Source organism: Falco cherrug, chromosome Z (genome assembly GCF_023634085.1).
Source record: "Falco cherrug isolate bFalChe1 chromosome Z, bFalChe1.pri, whole genome shotgun sequence".
NCBI lineage: Eukaryota > Metazoa > Chordata > Aves > Falconiformes > Falconidae > Falco > Falco cherrug.
Genome location: NC_073720.1, coordinates 50761129 through 50781114, shown reverse-complemented (window position 1 = coordinate 50781114; position 19986 = coordinate 50761129). Strand labels below are relative to the sequence as shown.

Sequence of the window (19986 nt, the reverse complement as noted above, 5' to 3'; positions counted from 1 at the left end):
ATAGTGGATTATTACAAAGAACACCTACAGAGGAGGCCTGAAGCAGAAATCCAGCCAAACAACTGACTTAGCCAGATTTGACAATTTTAAGCCACTGAGCTACGATGCAGCGCAGGGGAAAGTAGCACTAACGCTGCAATACAGGGAGCCACAAAGAAGACTGAAAGAAAAGGAATAGGGAAATACAAGTGAGAAAAGGACATTATCTAGCCCCTTTTGAAGCAGTAAAAAAGTAACTTTACTGAGATCTTTTACAACACCATGAGCAACAGAAGTTGCCTGAATGAGGATGTTTTTCACAGAATCACGGACTGGTTGAGGTTGCAAGGTGCCTCTGAAGGTCATCTGGTCCGACCAGCTTGCTCCTGCAGGGACATCTAGAGCAGTTTGCTAAGAATCATGTCCAGACAGCTTCTGAATGTCTCCAAGGACAGAGACCCCAAAAGCTCCCTGGGCAACCTGTGCCCAGTGCTTGGCCACCTTCATGGTAAGAAAATGTTTTGTGATGTGGAGGATGATTTTCCTGTATTTCAGTTTGCGTCCACTGCCTCTGGTCCTGTCACTGGGCACCACTTAGAAAGAGACTGGCTCTGTCCTCTTTGCACCCTCCCTTCAGGTATTTGTATATACTGATGAGATCCCCCTTGGGTCTTCTCTTCTCCAGGCTGGAGAGTTCCAGCTCACTCAGCCTTTCCTTAGAGAGATGCTCCAGTCCCTTCACTACCTTTGTGGCCCTTTGTTGGACTCTCTCCAGTAGCTCCATCTCTCTCTTGTTCTGGAGAGCCCAGAACTCAACACAGCACTCCCAAATGTGGCCTCACCTGTGCTGAGGAGAGGGGGAGGTTCACCAACCTTGACCTGCTGGCAATACTTTTTCTTCCACAGCCCAGGATACCATTAATCTTCTTTGCTGCAGGGGCACATTGCTGGCTCATGTTCAATTTGGTGTCCACCAGGACTCCCAGCTCTTTTTCTGCAGTGTTGCTTTCAAGATCATAAGCACCCAGCAATACTGGTGCCTGAGTCTGCTCTTCCCCAGGTGCAGGACTTCGCACTTCTTTTTGAACTTCATGAGGTTGCTGTCACTCCAACTCTCCAGCCTGTGGACATCTCTCTGGACGGCAGCATAACCCTCTGGTGTATCAGCTGTTCCCCCCAGTTGTCTGAAAACTCATTGAGGGCACACTCTGCCCCATCATCCAGCTCATTAATAAGGATGCTAAACAAGACTGAATCCAGTTTTGACCCCAGGGGTATATTGCTAGTCACTGACCTCCAACTAGCCTTTGTGCTGCCTCGCACCACCCTCTGAGCCCAGCTGTTCCACTAGCTCACCACCTGCTCACCCAGCCTGTACATCTTATGGAGACAGTGTTAAAGACCTTCTTCTGAACTGTGTAACAAAACTTCTTGCTAACATATATGTACGCACAAACAAATTCTGCTAGTGTATGATTTTTATTATTTTGTAAATGGAGAATTAAAGTAGCAAGTTCTCCAGCACTACAGGGAGTCACCTACATAAAAATTCAGGGCAGATGATTCAAGTCAACTTTATGACTTTGCTAAGAGGGATCCTAATACTGTCACAGAGACCTGCTTGTGCATGCAATTACTGCAGCATCCTGTCTGTGCTGTCTCACATGGATTTTGGAAGACATAAGCTATGTATACAAAGAGAAAGAACAGTACATAAGATACTCTGTGAAGTCCGAAAACAAACAAAATAAAAAAAATATCTGTCACTGAAAAGTATGTGAACTTCTGTTTATCCCCAGATTGACTGGGGATTGATTGATCGAAAAGGATTTTGCTCTCTTTGTTAATTTATTTCATTATACAGCTTACAATCAAAACTCACAGAACTGTGTTGATTTACAGCATCCAATTTCAGCCCAAATCCTAACTTTACACTGCACTATTGAAAGATAGAAAGCTCTGCAGGGAGGTGACCCAGACTGAGGGCCATGCTTTGCTGGGGGTCCAGCCCCCCCACCCTCAGGGCCTGAGCCATCCCAGCAGCAGCACAGTGGCACTGCTGCGCAGTGAGCACAGCCCCACAAGGAAAGGTGCCTGAATCGCTCCTCAAGAGTGCAATTCAAGCACTCCTGAGGTGCTGATCTCCCCTCAGTGGGGATGTTGGGTGAGGATACTTTCCTGGGAACTAAGTGATATGTATTAGGTAGATGATAAGGACGTTTGGAACAGGAGCAGAAAAGCCCCCACTCGCAGGGCAGTGTAATTGTTATCCATCACTAAGTGCCTTAAGCTCGCTTTGTAGCTCCAACTCAGAACCTCATTCCTTCAAGTGTAGATAGCAGCAGAGGGCCTGACCACAACACAAAATGGTGCAATGAGTGGGGTCCAAGGATAAAGGGCAGAGGGTTCTTTGGGTAAGCATGGGATCCCCCAACCAACCCCATTCTGACAATACTTGGGTCTGAGACCACTGGTCTGAGCAGGACCAGGTGAAAAGCCACAGGGACCTGACACACAGAAGTTAAGGATGAAAAGCATAAAGACATCATCTGTAAGATGTTGGGCATACCCCCAAAACCCCCTCCATAAAGTTGGAAGACAAAAAGAGAGAACTGCTTGCTCAAATTGAAACGTTACACGATAAGGTGCAAAGGCAAGAGATGCAGCTGATAATGCAAGGTCTAACTTTACAGAAACAGAGAAAACAAGAAGAGATTAGAAGATAAAGTAGTACACATAGTCAGTGCTAACTCGGAGAAACAGGGCAGGACTGTGGATGCCCTTAAAATGCGGGCCATGGCACAAGATCCTGAGCACTGGGATGGGGACATTTGGAACAACCCCAATGAGGAGCTAGGTGACTGGCCAGACAGTGGTGATGATACCGTGCAAGGATTCTTCAGCATTATCAAACATGAGATGAGTGGGGGCACAGACAGGAGACCTGCCCACAATGTAGTTAAGATCACTGTCTTTCCACCCCTTGATCTGGCCAAGTTACAGAGGGAAGCTGGTAAATGGCCTGATGAGTCTGCTATCAAGTGGGTCAAATGAGTTCTTGAGATGGGAGATGGCTGAATAGTGAATAGTTTTTGAACAAGAGGAAGCTCAGAAGGGAGGCTGGGGACCTGGTGTCTTTCTCAGTGCAAGTCCAGGAGTGCTATGTTCCCTGACTGCCCAAGCTGTCTGTTGGGCAGGGAGTGTCCCTAAACTGAAGTGAGGAGAACAACCACGTCTTTGCACTCGCTTTGCTCAGGAAGTGGCTAGCAGACGAGTGCAGCTGGCTGTTGAACAGTTTGTTCATCAAAGGGGACTCAATAATGACAGGAAGCTTCAGGTTCACCATTGTATCTGATCCTCAGTTTCAATAAACTAGAACTGCTCACACAATGGTTGGAACCCAGACTTAAATTAGTCTTAATTATTCAAAGAGTGGGGGGCCCGCCTCTCAGTGTGCGCAATGCCTGGGTGGTGGTGCACCCTCCTGATGAAGGGACATCGCCAACTTAAAAGTTGCTTTTCTTCCTGACCTAAAACAAGCACTACAGTTCCACAAGCCTGACTGGTGAAGCCATTTGTGGACAGCCCTGGCCAAAACAAATTTCCACTCTATGGCACACATGTTCAACCCACTGGCAAGGCTCTTCTGCTTGGACTGCCCTTGCCAAACCTGTCAACTCCCCCAGAGGCACCTCAAGAATTGCTGACTGCAGAAGCAGTATCTTTTATTCACTCCACTGAGGGGTTTAAACAAGGTTTCCTTTTGAGCATGCATAGCAACATCTGGAGCATTCAGACTCCTGAGAGCAGGACTCTAAAAATTCCCCACCAGTGGGTCCAGGGGTAACCATCTGGCCTTTCCGCACTGAGACCATTTTCTTTTCTATTCTTCCAGAATATCATGGATCAATTCATGACTCTGAACAGCATGATTTGGTTCACCTGTATGGTGCATGTTTGTTGTATTCCACTGAAGCCCCGTCGCCAGCTGGGTGCTGTTACTGACTTACTGGAGGGAGTGGAGAGTTTTGCTCCTAGTGACTCTATCAGTACGGGTCTCTGTAGGTTTTGAATTTTTGGTGCAGCTGTTCAGCATGCAGCACCATACCTTTAAGATGGAGGCAGCAAATGACACTACCCACTGTGGCTGGCTAGACTAGGTCTGTTCTGGAAGGTCTCGGTGTAGGGTAGCTGCTGGTAGCATGTGGTCAAGCAGTTGCATTTTGAGTAGCATCACAGGTGCCTGAACCAGGCCAATATGAAGTGGTTTGGCCTCTTTTTCCTGATAGCCATAAGTACAGCTCCACAGACAGAAGCTTCCACTCAGGGAGGGCTTAAAAGTAATGTAGCCTTGCAAAAGGTAACGGAATTTGTGTGAGACGTGGTCATTAATGACAGTCCATTTTCTGTCTGTATTGCCACCCTGACATCAGCTGAAAGCCCACCTTTACACCTTTATGGCTCAGGACTTGACATATCAAAATTAATAGCAAAAATTTTGAAAACACCAGTTCTCCTCAATACCACTGAAGGTGTCCAGGTGTGTTGTATACCTCTAGCTTCAGACCCTCTGCGTTTGAGCCTACACAACAGTGAAAGCTGCCTGGAAGGGGTAGACAGCTGCACCACCAACACCACCACCCATACATGTGGCTGGGATTGGACCACGCCAAGCAGTGGATTTTATTTAATCCATTTTAATTCATCAAAGCCTAACACCTGTATTTCCTGTACAGTGCAAGACTGTGATATGACAGACCTGGGCAAAACACGCAACAGTACTCTATGGGACTTTGGTTCAATTTAGAAGCAGTCAAACTGACTCTCACACTCACTTCAAATTCCTTGGTTTCAAATTTAGGTGTTTCCTGATACATTCACTCAAGAGGAAAGTAAAAGTGGGCCTATACAGTGAATTACTGTAACATCCAAAAGTTTCAAGTCATCGACCCACCTCAAGAGAAGTTGGCCCTCTGGTCTCATACTAACTATATACATTAAGCTTTGTTCATGTGGGAAAAGAATGCTTCTACGGTGGTACAGACACCCTCAGGTATGGTATGGCTGTATAGTAATTGATATACCTTTTCCAGCTTTAATTGGTGGAAAAATGAAAACTGCGAAAATGCCTATCAGCCAGTCACCAGCATCCTAGGTACCATTTTGTTTTGCCCTAAGAAATGGATGCCCCATATGTTGCACCACTTAACTGGGCATAACTATCAGGTAAAGTGAGAAACACTTACTTGGGAAGAAATTAGTGTGGGTCAACGGCTGAAATCTATTATGGGGTGGGCGGCCTACTGGTTTATTCCAGACAGCAACATTAAGACCAACATTATCATCAGAGATACTCTTGTCCAACTGGGACATGCAGCTAACAGCACAACCCACAATTGCAAGCCACTGCCAGGATGATACTAGAGAACTAGACGCCCTCTTGCTCAAACAAGGTGAAGTGTGCACACTCATCAATCCAACAACAGTCTGTTGTACCTTGGACTCTGAACCTTATTCCTTCAAGGTGCAGATAGCACTGTACAGTCTGACCAAAGCACCTACTTGGCTTCCATCGCTTCTTGGGAAGGTTCTGAGACAACACAGCCTGCAAACTGACCATGTGCACCAGCCTGTAGCAGAACAGTATAATCTCCTTTGGAAGTTCTAGTGTTCTCTGTTATTCCATTCTTTATGCAATAAAATATACTTGTTCTAAAACTTAGCCAGGCAGCTACAGCAGAACAGATACATATCTTTCAGGATAGGTGGGCTGTTGTAACAACAGAAAGGAAGAGCAGCAAGTCTCTTAACATCAGGGAAAGAAATACTGGATAAGGCAAGAACATGTTCACATTTCTTGAACATTTTATGAATCTAGACATAGAAGACTGCAGTCCTTCCTTACTCATGCTTTCTAACCCTGCACAAATAAAACAAACAGCATCGAGAAGGTTCACAATATGCTTTATCTAAATTAGGGTTTTAAAAAAAAAGTCTATATAATAACTCCCAACCACCTCAGAAAGTAAGCAACTCAGTAGCAAGAAATAGTGAATTTTTCACTAGAATTAATTAAGTATATATAAGTTAAGGGCTACAGCAACATAAGCCAGTTGCCTGATAGGTGCTCTACTGCAGTGTCTGACGGCTGTGCTCAACAGACATTCTGACCTTTTCATGCTCTGCCTTTGTGTCTCCTTGATTGGCATCTGTTTTTTTCCAGGCACTTGAGTCTTGTTATCTATGTACACTAGCTAAAATCTGGAAGCAGCAAAACATATCCAAATTTTATCAAAAGTAAAGACACAGAACAGACACAAGGAAAACAGTGGTTTTGTCTTAAATGGACTGCAAGGTTTTCAAGATGCATATCAGGAACACAACAGTCATGCACAATTTAAAGTAAAGGGCTTACCTTGACATGCTCCAGTGCGAATATTAGGGATGAAGCCACGACGGCATGGCTGAGGCTGAGCAGGGCACATTTCACAGGGGTGACCCCATGCACGCCCAATCGTTGCACAACAGAGAGTCTTTGTGCAAACAATTCCAGTTAGCTGGCCCTGACACATCTGGTTGTTAACTTGCATGAAACATGGGCCTGTTCTGTAGTCTGGAAAAAACACAAGATCACTGTATTATACAAGACAGTGTACTAGTAACTATAGAAGGAATAAATTTTTAATCCAGCAGATACCTATGTTAATACAATTCTGAGTGAACGTGGAAATTTATGTTACTGATTACAGAAATAGCATGACACCTTCCACTGACGGTAATGACTTTCGCAAAGTTATCTTATCTTTCAATTTATTTCTGATAGATGCAAGTAATGAAAGGCAGCTGAACCCAAAACTGATTGACAATGTGTCCAATAAAATCCATAATAAGTGAAAGAGTTTTACAATAAAGCAGTCAAAAGAGCAGATCAAATTAAGCAAACAATGACTGGGAATGGGCTTTCTTGTTCCTAAGTTACTTCATGGCAGGTAGCTACAGACCACAGCAGCCACACATTTGTTCACTCCACATTGATCAAGGCCCACGCCAGCGACTGTCACAGAATCAACATTTCTGCTGGAATGCTTAGTGCAAAATAGTACTACCTATGGAGGACTAGTTGGTAAACCACCATTTATTTCAGAGGAATAACATGAGATAATACAACCTATCCAAGCTATGTTGAGTGCACTGAATATAGCATACAAACTATATGAAAATATACCTTTCAGTCAAATTCCTGTAAATAGTTAACTCATTATGGTTCAACCTGCATAAAGAGAAAGATTTTTTGACCTTATGAGGCAACACAAACTGGGAACAACAATTAACTGAAACTCTCTAGGAACAAATGAGAAACAGATGGTTGCTCTAAGCCAGATTTCATATCCTTATGGAAACTTTAAGAGGGAAAAAAAAAAGGAAAAAAAGAAGAAAATGCAAAGCTTTCACTCAGACTCAGTCATGTGAAAGAAGGCATAACAGGGGGGTTATGGCTGCTCTCCCTGCTATCCTGTTCTATTCTCCTTTTTTTTCCTACAGAAAACAGACTCCAATACTGATGTGAGTTACACGCTGTCTTCCACACACTTTCACTAGTGTGCAATTGGTCTCACAACCAAGCTACAAATGCGACAATTGATGCTTCTAGAATTTGATACTTCCACCCTGAAGAATAAAAATAAGAGCTTTGACATGCTTGGAAAGGAAGAAAATGGTCTTCCCAGTGAGAGTTCATATTAAGTTTTCTTTGCACTGACACAAGGCTGTTAAAGTGAAAGCTAGCTGAAATAGAAATAAATGTTCTGCTCCCTGTCTTTGATAAGGTTCATTCAGGTATCAGTCTGTGAAAGACTTTTGCACAGTTATTTATACACATGGGCAGTTAATTTCAACTAGGCTGTTCACTTAAAATTAAGCAAGAACCTAAGTATCCACAACAAAAATGCTTAACCATAAAAGAATGTTAAAAGTTCTTAAATACTTGGTAAGGACTATAAATCTTAATCTTCTTGATTCTCATTAGAAAATATTTTTCAGAGTTATACCTTTTGAGTTTCCCCTGTGTCCATCAAGCCACAAAAATAGTACTTTTAGTACAATAGGTACATTATAAAAAAAGAAAATCCTGTCCGTTAGAAAAAGGCTTCAGTGATCTTTCGTCCAACATACTGGAAGACAAGCAGCTTTACAATGGTCTCAGTTTAATTGCATCCAAGGCCCTTGCCAAATTGGAGAGAGCTGAATTTTTAACACAAAATTCAGATCCTGATGGCTGATAGCAGAAGACAGTGATCTCATTAAGCTATAGATTCATATGAGAATGACAAATATTTGAAACACAAACTCCAACCATCAAAGATTTAAATTCCAGCAACTCACTATAATCTTGTCTGGAATGTAGTTAAGGGGTAAAGGTAAGGAAAAGACTCCATCACAGATTATGACAGAACACTTCTTTCATACAGTTCACTCAAGTGTTACAGGAATACATGATAGACTGTATTTAACCTGCAGATCATCAACAGAGGTCAGCCTGTTATCAGAAGAAAAAGAGAACTACTCAGAATTTAAGAACTGAAAGAAAGAATTAAATTCTGACTCCAGTGAAAACAAATGGGAATTTAGCTATTGAATTCAATGGCAACACTATTTCATTCTTGGAAAACAGTATTGCACTCCTTAGCGAATAGCTTTGTAATTTATTGCATAATATTATCTGTAAAAGCATTCTCTATGTCACAGAGCAAAAGTAATGAGCTTCAAATGCATGGAAAAAGTTGCTTCTACTGCTCAGTGAGCAGACTCCCTGTCATGTTAAGAAGGGGGGATTCCTTGATCCCTTTATATTTGATCAGCCTGTCAGTTTCCCAAGAAACATGAGACCCTTGTGTCCAACCAGCCTGTCCACTACCTGCACTTTGACAGCCCACAGTATTGGAGGGTGATCCAACTATTCAGGGACCTTGCTGACAGCGTCACCAAGTCAAATTCCTTACAACAACTACTCTAATCTCCAGAGAGTTACATAAAATGAACTTCAGCTGAAGAATTTTATTATACAAAATACAAGTTTGTGACAGAATAAGGTTCGAGGATTGATGATGATAATACACTAACCGCAAAACAAGCTTAAAACAACACGCTTAGTAACAGCTGGTACGAGTTGGTCACAGAATAAAGCTCTTGCCCAACAGGCATCCCTGTGGGGCAGAAGACAGGTTTAGCTAGTCGACTGATCCCAGAAGTTATGATGGAGTCTTCCCAAACTTCTCCCCTCCTTTGCTCACTTTTTATCCTTCATAGTACATTGCATATTCATTATCATACACAGGACTGGTTCTTACTTCTAATGTAAATTAATGTGCATCCTCCAATAGCAGTACTTAAGTTCTTTACTAACTACACATGCTCCCCAAGTGGGATTTTGCCCTCCTTTGGGGTGACTACTTGAGTTGGAGATGTCACAATCTCCCACTACCACAATTATGTCTCTACTATTTTCAACTAATTTTCCGTTATTGACAGTGGACTGCAACACCTTATCAGCCTGTCTCTAATAGCCAGAACTTTCCTCACTTGAAGGCTTCTTTCTGTGTAACTTAGATAATGGTGCTCTTTTCACCATCTGTTCTTTGTCACTTACCCTTCCTAAGGCTGACTCCCTTGATTAGAAGTCCCTTCATTTGTAATAACTTTAGAGAGTGGGTCAGCTCAGACTAACTTTGTGCAGAGATTTGTTTAACATACAGTTAAACACTAAATCAGAGTGTGGTAATTCAGTTTAGACAATTACCCCCCTCTTTTGGACTTATTTCACTCACGGACTAGTCCATTTTCTTTACTTTATTTGGAGCTTGAGTGACTCTATTCATATATATTTTTGTTACTGACTGATATCACCTGCCCAGTGAGGTGTGGCAGTACCTTAGAGGTGGGTAACTTTGGGATGGAGGTGTGCGTTAGTATTGCAATGACATTATTTCATCTGAGGAAAGTAACTTCTCCAGAATGTTTGGCTCAGCAACAGACATCTTATGGATTCTTCATGTGATAACTGCTGTGCAGTTTATCAGCTGTGTGGTGCCATCCAGTTCCCATTCCTGCAGGAGCACAGCAGAGCCCGGCCACGGGGTCTCCACTCCGCTCCAGCCTCCGTCACTCCCATCAGCAGGTGCTGAGCTGGCAGGGTGTGCTGCTCAGGGAGCCGTGGGGATGTAGACTCTGTGCATGCCAACCATCCTGAAGGCGATAGCTGTATTCTACCCTAGAACAGCTTTCTGTAATACTATGCTTCTATTAGGTCCCACTTTTCTCTAACTCCCTCCACAAAGCAGTATTCCCACACTCCCATTCTAAGGTCAACTAATTTATATTCACTGCTAACATGACAGTAATACAAATGATTAAAAAGAGTCCACTCATTAGTGGATGAAGTAGAAATAATAGGCAGATAGGGGAAAGTCTGTGGTCTGTTCTATGTTCTGAGAGCTGATTGTTTGACTGCACCTGCACATTGCAGAATTTTTGCTCCAATGATGATTGCAGTCAGATCAATAAAGCTTGAGTCTTTCCTGAAAATTAAGATTGATTTTAGACTCCTCATGAATGAGATCCTCAAAATCATGAAGCTGAAAATGACAAAAGGATGTGGCTGAAAATGAAAAAAAGATGTGTGTGGATAAACCTGAAAAGATCATTCATAAGTCACTAGCAATATTGAGAATCCTATTATAAAACATAATCCCTATCAGAAGAACGTAAGATTTCCAATAGTGCAAGAGAGCCTGTCTCTGGATCCATACAGATCTGTATGGGAATTCCAAATCCTATTCTACTTCTGAAGTTGTATTTTGTATCAGCCCAGGTAGGCATGGATCTGTTCCTGGAGAGCTACTCAGCACACAAACCCTCTGCAGAACTTAGGTGTGATGACTAGTCATGCATTCCTTACTCCACGCACTCCAATGGGTCCACTTCTTCATGGGGGAATGCACCGTATAATGAAATCAAATAATGATTTATTATGCATCTCTAGAACTTCCAAAGCTTGCATTCACCTGATAATTTTGACATCTCTGCTCAGTTTGGAATTCCTATTCAGATTCTGCTGGATAGTATTACAGTTTTATAGCATCTGTCCTTCAAGGTACACTTCTTATAGGACCAGTCTTTGGATAATGGGAAGCAATTAGCGTAGGAGTAGAAATACAGATTATGTATTTTTCTGTTTAACGGTTGGTGATCCACAGGAATATTTTGGCCAAAGGCCTTCCATGTTAAGAAGCTTGGAATTCAACCAGACAAGATTAAACTTGGAACTTAAACTTCAGTTGTGAATTGTATTCGAGTTCCATTACATTCCCATAAGACACAAGATGATTGTGTAGATACTCTGTCATCCCTAGTAATGAAAAGATCAGTTTGGAGGGTGTGTTTGAAAGAAAGATTAGAGAATATAACCAGACTACAAAGATTGTACAAGAGAGTATGAATGAGTTAGATACAGGACAGAGTGATACCAATATATCCATTGCTTAATATATCCTACGTATATCTACATATATCTACAAAGTAAGAAACATGCTCTGGAAATCCATATGTATGTCACCACCCATGCTTTAATATGCGGCAAACAATAAGATCAGGTTCCATAACCAAGCAACTTCCATCAGAAAAAGCCTGCAGGAGGGCATCTAAAAATCTGACTACTGCAACTTAGAAAAGCAGAAGAACAAACTAAACTATTATTAAACTTTCAGGTAGACTTACAAATAAAAATAAATTCAACCCAAAACGCTGAGATCCTGAATGATACCGACATATTAGAATGAATAATGACATATAAGGAACAGATCCTTAGCTCCTAAGAGAATGTGTGGCTCATATAACCTTGGGTTACAGAAGTAGAAACCTAGCAGCAAACCATTTCCAGATAGCAACAGGGAAGTAACATCTCTGCACCTGGCAAGAGTGGCTCTTGGCACAGCTATGGCAACTGCATTTCAAACAGGATGCTGGAAAACTGGAAGAACTATGCAAAGAGTCAGAAGAACAATTTAAGATTTCAGAAACATGCTTTATAGTAATATTAATATTTTAAAATAATGTAATTAAAATTATTATCCATAACAATTATATCCATTTAAAAAATCTTTATCCATTCACTATCAGTTTATCCAAAATTAAGTCTATAGGTAAAGAGTCTGAGTAGTGGCTGGTCTTCTATCCCAAAAGGAAAATGTAAGATTTTACAATATGAAGTATAGTACAGTACAGCTGTTGATACAAAGGTCTCTAGTCACATAGTATATATTTGTAAATATGGGAAGCAAACATACTAAAACTAGATGCCATTCTGAAGATACTTTGTAGTTTCAAGTGAAGCTGTGGATTTGATTCAGAAATTACCATGTGAGACTCTATACTCTGTTTTATACAGTCAGTCAGTTTATTTAACATAATGGTTCATCTGACTTTAAAATCCCTGAGCTTATGAATCAATCAACTTTTCCATATTGGTTTTCTTGTCTTATTGTTAGATGTTTCTTCATTTGCTCCTTTCCCAGCATTGCTGCCGTAATAATTTTGCCAGAAAGAACAAATATTACAACATACGTTATAAATCATTTTTTCCTTAGAAAGGGTAACTGCTTTGATGAAAGAAAGTGATTTTCAGCACATATGTGTTACACATTTTAACGTTAGAAAATTATATTTAATATGAAACATGACATGAAGAATGACAGTTCTTGGGATCTTTTTCATTAATTCCTTTTCAAAAAAATGTAAGTCCATTCTAACTCTTCCTGTAACTTAAAAAAAAAGCTATTTGATGGGGAGCCTTCAACAAGTATTAGAAACATAAGAATTCATGTTGGGTATGGTCCAATATCCACCGATATGTTTTTCTTCCTGTACTTTCGACCGAAACCGGATGATTCCAATGCAGGTGTAAAAAGCTTGCTGAAAGTAGACATGCGATTATCAGTCTGCCACATTAGGTTTCCTGCTGGTGTCTAACAGCCACTAGCTCAAAACCTGAAACACACAATGTTTAACATCCCAACTACCATTTTGTTGTCATTCAGGACAAAACGTTGAAATATTTTGGCCACAGCCTTAGTGTCCACAGTTTCATACTGTGTTAACTAACTACTAATGCCCACAAAAATTTTACCTCTTCTCAGGTAATTAAAAAGAGAAAAAGGGAGATATGAAGAAAAAGTTAAAAGGCACCTAGACACATTGAATGTCCATTGCAAGCTATCTGGGAGAATATGAAAACTTCCAAGTTCCTTTTCATGGTAAAGCACAGACTGAAATTTTAACTGAAGTCTCCCAATACCAAAATATTGTTGTAAAGCCCAACAGTACTATTACTAGTGGAATGGAAGTCTCCTGCACCTACTTAAAGCCTACATAAATGCTCCAGAAGGAATAAAGGACAGAGACTGCTGTGCTGGAACAGCTGTTATCACAAATCCTGTATTTGAGGTCTGTGAGTGCTAGAAAGATTAGCAGGAAGGAACTGTGAACTCTCCTTCATCATTTTTGTTTAAACAAAACTCCATACAACCATAACTAAGGAAGCAAGCAATGTGTCTGAAAGTACATATTTTTAACCCTAAACTATTTGGAATATTGATACTTCTATAACTAAAAATAAAATACTGAAAACATTCTGTATGCTGATCAATATGAATCACGTGAGGCATGACTAAAGGAGGAGGTCTGAGATATGCCTTCCCATGTCTGCCAATTAAAGAACAAAACCTAATACTTGATAAATCTGCTTCCCTTCCCTACAAAGCAAATTAGCCTTTTATAAAGACTTCTTATAGAACCTCTCTCCCATAAGTATGATATAGGAAATGTTAATGAAGGGATGAGAAAATAAGTCGTTTTAACTTCTACTACCTCCCTTGCAGGCTCAAGTATAGTAAACAGCTTATTATCATTATCATTATTATTAATGATACCTCAAAAATCCACTTCATACATCAGCATTATCAGAGCAACAACCTAATACATTGGACCTGAATGCTGGAAAGTAGTGCCTCCTGTTACGGTTAGCAGGAACTTTATTCACTTCCAAAAGAAAAATTAGTACAGTGGATTAAAGTCCAAGAGACTGGACTCCATGTCAGGGAACCTTCAGAGTGGAGAGATTACATCTGTATTGGCAAAGGTCTGAATTTACATTCACCTTGCTAGAAACACGATGGAGACGCAATTGTCTTTATTACACCTCTGATAGGAAGCTGTGGTGTATTTTCCAATAATTTCCACTAACATTCACAGGTCTCCAGAAACCTGAAATCTATTTCTGCTGCATGTTGCAGCACTTTCTCCTAGATTACTAATGAGATTTTTCAAACTGTATATGACTTTCCCCCTTTGCAATGTGAAATCTAAATGTTTTGATAATTGACAGTATAATTGAGCTCCATCTTCCTGCACTGGGAAATCCCACAATGTTTGATTCCTACCATAATATTAGCAGGATTGGAAAAGCAAGGCAGACCCCATTTACCTACTAATTCTGCATAAATGACAGTGTTGCCCACATGTTGTATTTCAAAAAAAAAATGGGAGATTGGGGCTTTCCTTGATTAACTTTTCATATGAGTATGAATACTTAAATTCAGACCACAAATCTGAAATGTACGCATATGCAAATATTTTTATTCTTGTTCAGCTCCAACATCTGCAGATCATAAGTCACAGCATGCAAAAAGATACTTAAACATTACAAAGGTACCTATGTTTGTTTTATTAAAGATTGTCTAAAATTGGTTTTCCTTCAATATTTTAATCATCCTAATATGGAAAATTGTTCTTTTTGCAGTAGTACTTAGCTGCCAACACTGAGGGTTCACTATAAGGGAGGTGTCAAAGGTGAACAAGATGAATTGTACTGATTCAGGCTTGATATAAATAAAAAGCATTTTTTTCAAAGGTGACATCCAACAAGTAACGGAAAAAAAGATTGTTGGCTAAAAATGAGAGCTAGTCTCTTGGAAAATGAAAGAGACTTGGCAGAGCTACTAATTTCTCTCAGAAAAAATAGTCTATGGGCAGTACAGCTATTTAAACTAAGAAGTTCACAAAAACCAAAGCCTGAATAGTATAAAGTCTGAGCCTCCTTCCCCTGACTTTTTTTTTTTTTTAAAGACAGCTTGTTTAAGTCCTTAATTAACTATTTAAATATTAAGTTTATGATTAAGGTAAACAATGAACATCAAAGTCTTTTAAACATTTTAAACTGTGAATAACTCAAAGTTGAGACACATCCCAAGAAGGTTCTTTAGTCATTGTCTGAAGGAATGATTTTTATAAAATTTATGTTGATATGTAAGAGTGAAGAACAGCAGTTTAATCAAAAAATGTTTCAAACAATTTCTTACAGCTGACAGCTTTCATTTCAGGTTGAATTTTTACTACCGTTCTACTGGTCCCGTATGACCATTTCTGACCAGCTCCTGTGATGCAATACTTTCCATCATAGAAACACCTGTGATTCATTAGGCAACTGAATATACAAATGGCAATTAAAAAGGGAGTGGAGGGCAGCTCTAAATGAAAGAAGAAAAAAAAGCATGTTTAATGCAGCAGACTATGTGTGCTTTGTAGCTTTTAGCAAAATTCCAGTTTCCACCAGTACTGCTGTCATGTCCATTCTAAGCACATACTCATTTTTCTCTTGCTGGAAGAGTGAAACCAACTTTTTTCCAAAAACAACATTCCAGGGTCTGCACACCCATTTTGATGTAATTGATATTAAGTCAGTTTAAAGCAGATAAAGTATTAGTATAGTATTATCTGCAGATCTTAAAATTTAATTAAAAATTATTCATTCTTACACACGTAAGTACATGGAAAAGGAAGGCAAAGTACCATATAATCAACAAAATTTCTGAAATAAAATGCAATCTTCTCAAATCAACCTGAACATTGAAGAAAATGCTTCAAATATTTTAAGACAAAAAACATTGTGTAAAATATACACACACCAAAAGTAGAGAAAGACAGAAACATGAAAATGCTTTACTTTTGTCACTTGTCGAATTTAGTTGCTTTCAGAAGCAAAGTATTTCCATACACTTACAAATTTCTTGGAAGAAACTGTTGCCATATGCAATAATCAAGAGCACATTGAATCCAGGCTTGCAAAATACATATGCTGACTGCTACAAAGTTTCAACTGTAGAATAAAAGCTGGGAAATAAATATGCCTGAACCTTGGCTCCAGCAAGGTCTCCAATTTTGGCTTGTTCGGAGCTTCTTGTAAATGTATATATTTATTTATACTGCCACAAGCCTGCTACTATATAAAGTTTGCATTTGAGTTTGGATACTGGACTATAATAAAATACCTCTATGGGCAAATACCTAACGCACAAGCTGACACACCACAAAACATGAATCAGCAGTTATGACAAGAAGTTACAGGCTGAACTACCCCTGTGCGAAGTGTACATGGAGGTAAGAAACCACAAAAACAATGTTTTGCAAGATTCAGCAGTTCATACCTACTGTCCTATTACTAGCTTCTTACATCTTTGCTGAGATGTCAACAAAAATCAAAGCAGTGAAATAACTCTTATCGTACTGCTTACTGCTCTCTCCTCCTGTTTCTCCTTTGAGTTACAGGAATTCCCACCATACCGGCATTCTGGTCCACAACTAGGCTTCTTCAGAACTACAGCACAACAGATAATGCCCATCCCGAAAGCCCCTAGCCCCAAACCTCAAAACTTTAATGGAAAAGAAGCCAGAGGTTTTCCTCTCCACCGTACAGTCAAGGTTAAGACCTAAGGCCACCAAACACCAGTAGACCAGAGTGAAGCCAAAGCCATTCAAATCCTCACAGAGAGAGCACACTGTACTACCAACAAGGGTTTGCAGGTGGAGCAGGGAAGTGCAGAAATATTGCCCATTACAGCCTGACAGCTGGATGTCTGATTTTCAAAGACAGAAAGGACTGTTCAAAGGTCTGCTGAAACTCCATACCCTGCACAAAACCTTGTACTCAGATTCCATTGACAAGATTTCCCCCTATGATGAAAAGATCAACCTCAAAGGAACAGCATCCCTTGTCAGCAAAGAGAAAATTCACAGAAACAGGTCTGTAGATGTGATAAACTTTTAAGAGTATTGAAGAGTAGTGTAAACAGCACCACGCAGACTCCCCAACCCACCATCACCCCCCCTGCTTTGGAGTTCAGTGCCATTACTCATGCCAGAAACCAATCCCAATAATCAATGTGAGGCATTTTGTACTGGTTAAGACTACCAACACGGAGAAGGGCTTGCAGAACAAGTCCACTACAAATACTTAATTATTCTCAGAAACTCTGATCTTGCCATGGTATGCTGGGACATATTTCAGTTAGCCAAATGCAAAAAAAGCTGTTAGGACAATGTAAAGGTCAAATGTACCATTTTCTACAGCTATAAAACTTTAAAGTAGCTAAATGTAACTTAAACTTCTGTGGTAACCCTCTGGCAAACTGCATGCTGCTTTGTGAAGTCAAAAATAAGAAGGAATACATAAAAGCAGATGATGTTTACATGCTAGTCCCCAGCTGGCCACAACTCCAGAGTCAGAATAAAGTTAGGTGCCATAACGCATGATGGAACCTCTGCTGAAGTTAGGTAAAAGTGAATGACTGCAGCCGTGGAGTCTCTCCCATTAACTGTATCCTTCTTAACAGACTTTTTTAAAAGGGCCTTCAGAATGCATCCATACTCACAAAAAGAGGAGGGAAAATATTTCATAATCAATTCCTGTGTAAATTAAGAAAATCGTGCAAAAAGTCTCAGCAGATCAGAAACCCTGTTGAAACCATGGACATGCAGCTCAATGTAATGTTTTAATTGTTAGCGTAAGTAGGAAAAACAACTGTTTTCCACATTGGTCTTAGGGGGGGGAGAAAAATCGTATTTAGCTTGCAAGAAACATTTCCCCAGATGACTGTCTATATCCTGATACTTTGAGTTGATAATAAATAAAACCCCAGCCAGTTACTACTTACTATACAGTTCTTTCTGCGGAGAGGCAGAAGCATAGTTGCCTCTTCTTCAGATCTCTGGGATTTTGTTCAACAACAACAAAAAAAAGAGCTTTAGAGATCTGGCTTATGCAGTATTTTCAGTGGGACACTATAAAGCTGGGTATCTTTTAACAATCAAAATATAGGACAGAAGTTAATTCAGAGGATTCATCTCTTCTCTCAATAAAGAAACAACTTACTGCTGTTTCTTATATACCAAGCTATTACTCTGAGGTGAAATAAACCAGCTTACTTTTGGCACTCCAGCATTTTTCAAGCCTGGATTCAATGTGCTCTTGATTGGCTTCAGCAAACTCTATCCCTAATAATACCTGCATTACTCTTTTCCATATAATTTTATTAAAGTAACTATACTTTTAAGACATTGCATAACTAATGCTTATGAAGACAGATATGGTTGAAAATTTAAAGCAGATCTTTATAAAGACTTTTAAATCTTCGTATTTCATTACTTTTTTAAATCGAACAATAGTTTAAAATTAAACATCTTATTTGATACATAATTGCCGTGACGTATTTTATTCTCAAAATCACTAAAACTTTAATTCTAGAGTTTGGTATGCTTTTTACCAGCTACATGAATCTTACTCTTTGACTGTTTTGAGCTGAGTAACAGAAACACCTTCTAGCCTCTGTCTACCCCCACGGGTTACTGCATGCAGCTCTGGGCCCCCCAACATAAGAAGGACATGGTCTTGTTGGAATTAGTCCAGAGGAGTAGGATGTAGGATGGAGCACCTCTCGTATGAAGACAGGGTGGGAAAGTTGGAGTTGTTCAGCCTGGAGAAGAGAAGGCTCTGGGGAGACCTTACAGCACGCTTCCAGGAGCCTTGTAAGAAAGCTGGAGAGGGCCCTTTTACAAGGGCATGTAGCAACTAGATGACTGTAATGGCTTTACACTGAAAGAGTGTAGATCTAGATTAGATACAAAGAAGAAATTCTTCATTATGAGGGTGGTGAGACACCAGAACAGGTGGCCCAGAGAAGCTGTGAATGCCCTATCCCTGGAAGTGTTCAAGGCCAGGCTGGACGGGGCTTTGAGCAAACTGGTCCAGTGGCAGGTGGGTTGCAACTAGCTGATCTTTAAAGTCCCTTCTTCCAACTCAAACCATTCTATGATTCTATGATCTTTCAGTTCTTATAGACCAGTTCAGTGCTACAGCGTTTAGGTACCAAAACCAGAAGATCTACATTTAAATGCAAACAGTAGTCCTAAACCTGAATTCTATTCTTAATCAAAACTCCCAGTAGCTTCTCTGGGATTCCTGCCAGACCTAGTGCAGGACTGAACTCAAAAAGTCGGATTTCATTGGCTTCAGCTGCTCCCTGGGAATCTGCAAAGACTGTCAGCAGAAGAGAGAGTGATGACCACAGCATGCCATCAGCCTTGTGAAGGGCACTGCATGAGGGGGAAGGCCATACACAGGGAAAGACAACGAGGTCATGGCAAAGAAGGAAGGACGTACGCACTACACATTTCACCCTCACCAGAAACAAATGAGAAAGATACTTAGAAGTCAATACTTCTGAAGACCTGCCAGCTGCTCAAAACCCCTGTATTTTGTAAAATCTGATATAGAACACAAAATCTGTCAGGGAGCTGGTAGCAGAACAGACATAGCAAAAAAAAAATCACATATGCAAAAAACACAGGTGGAGAAAATAGAAGAAAATTATTTCCAAATATCTGGCATCTGTCTGACACCCAACCATAAAGCCACACAGAATTCTGTCATCCACGCTCACCCTCCTAGCTCAGCATGTAGGTGGTTAAAACTCCTTTTGTATTAATCAAAACAAACGCAAAGTTTACAGTGAATGACTATGCCCTTTAAGGGAAAAATAAACAAGCAAACAAAAAAACTTCCCATTTCTTATTTTTCAAAGTTGTTTCCATGAGAAGAACAGTTCAGGTGTTACTGAATGC

The 19986-nt window shown here is 40.3% G+C and overlaps 1 protein-coding gene across 1 annotated transcript in view; it reads right to left on the bottom strand.

Annotated features, from left to right (window-relative positions):
- FBN2 (fibrillin 2) overlaps nt 1-19986 on the bottom strand; it is a 178786-nt gene that overhangs the window by 130503 nt on the left and 28297 nt on the right. Inside the window, exon 6 of the mRNA XM_055699766.1 lies at nt 6395-6592. Coding sequence (XP_055555741.1) covers nt 6395-6592 — 198 coding nt within the window. The remainder of the gene's footprint in view (nt 1-6394; nt 6593-19986) is intronic.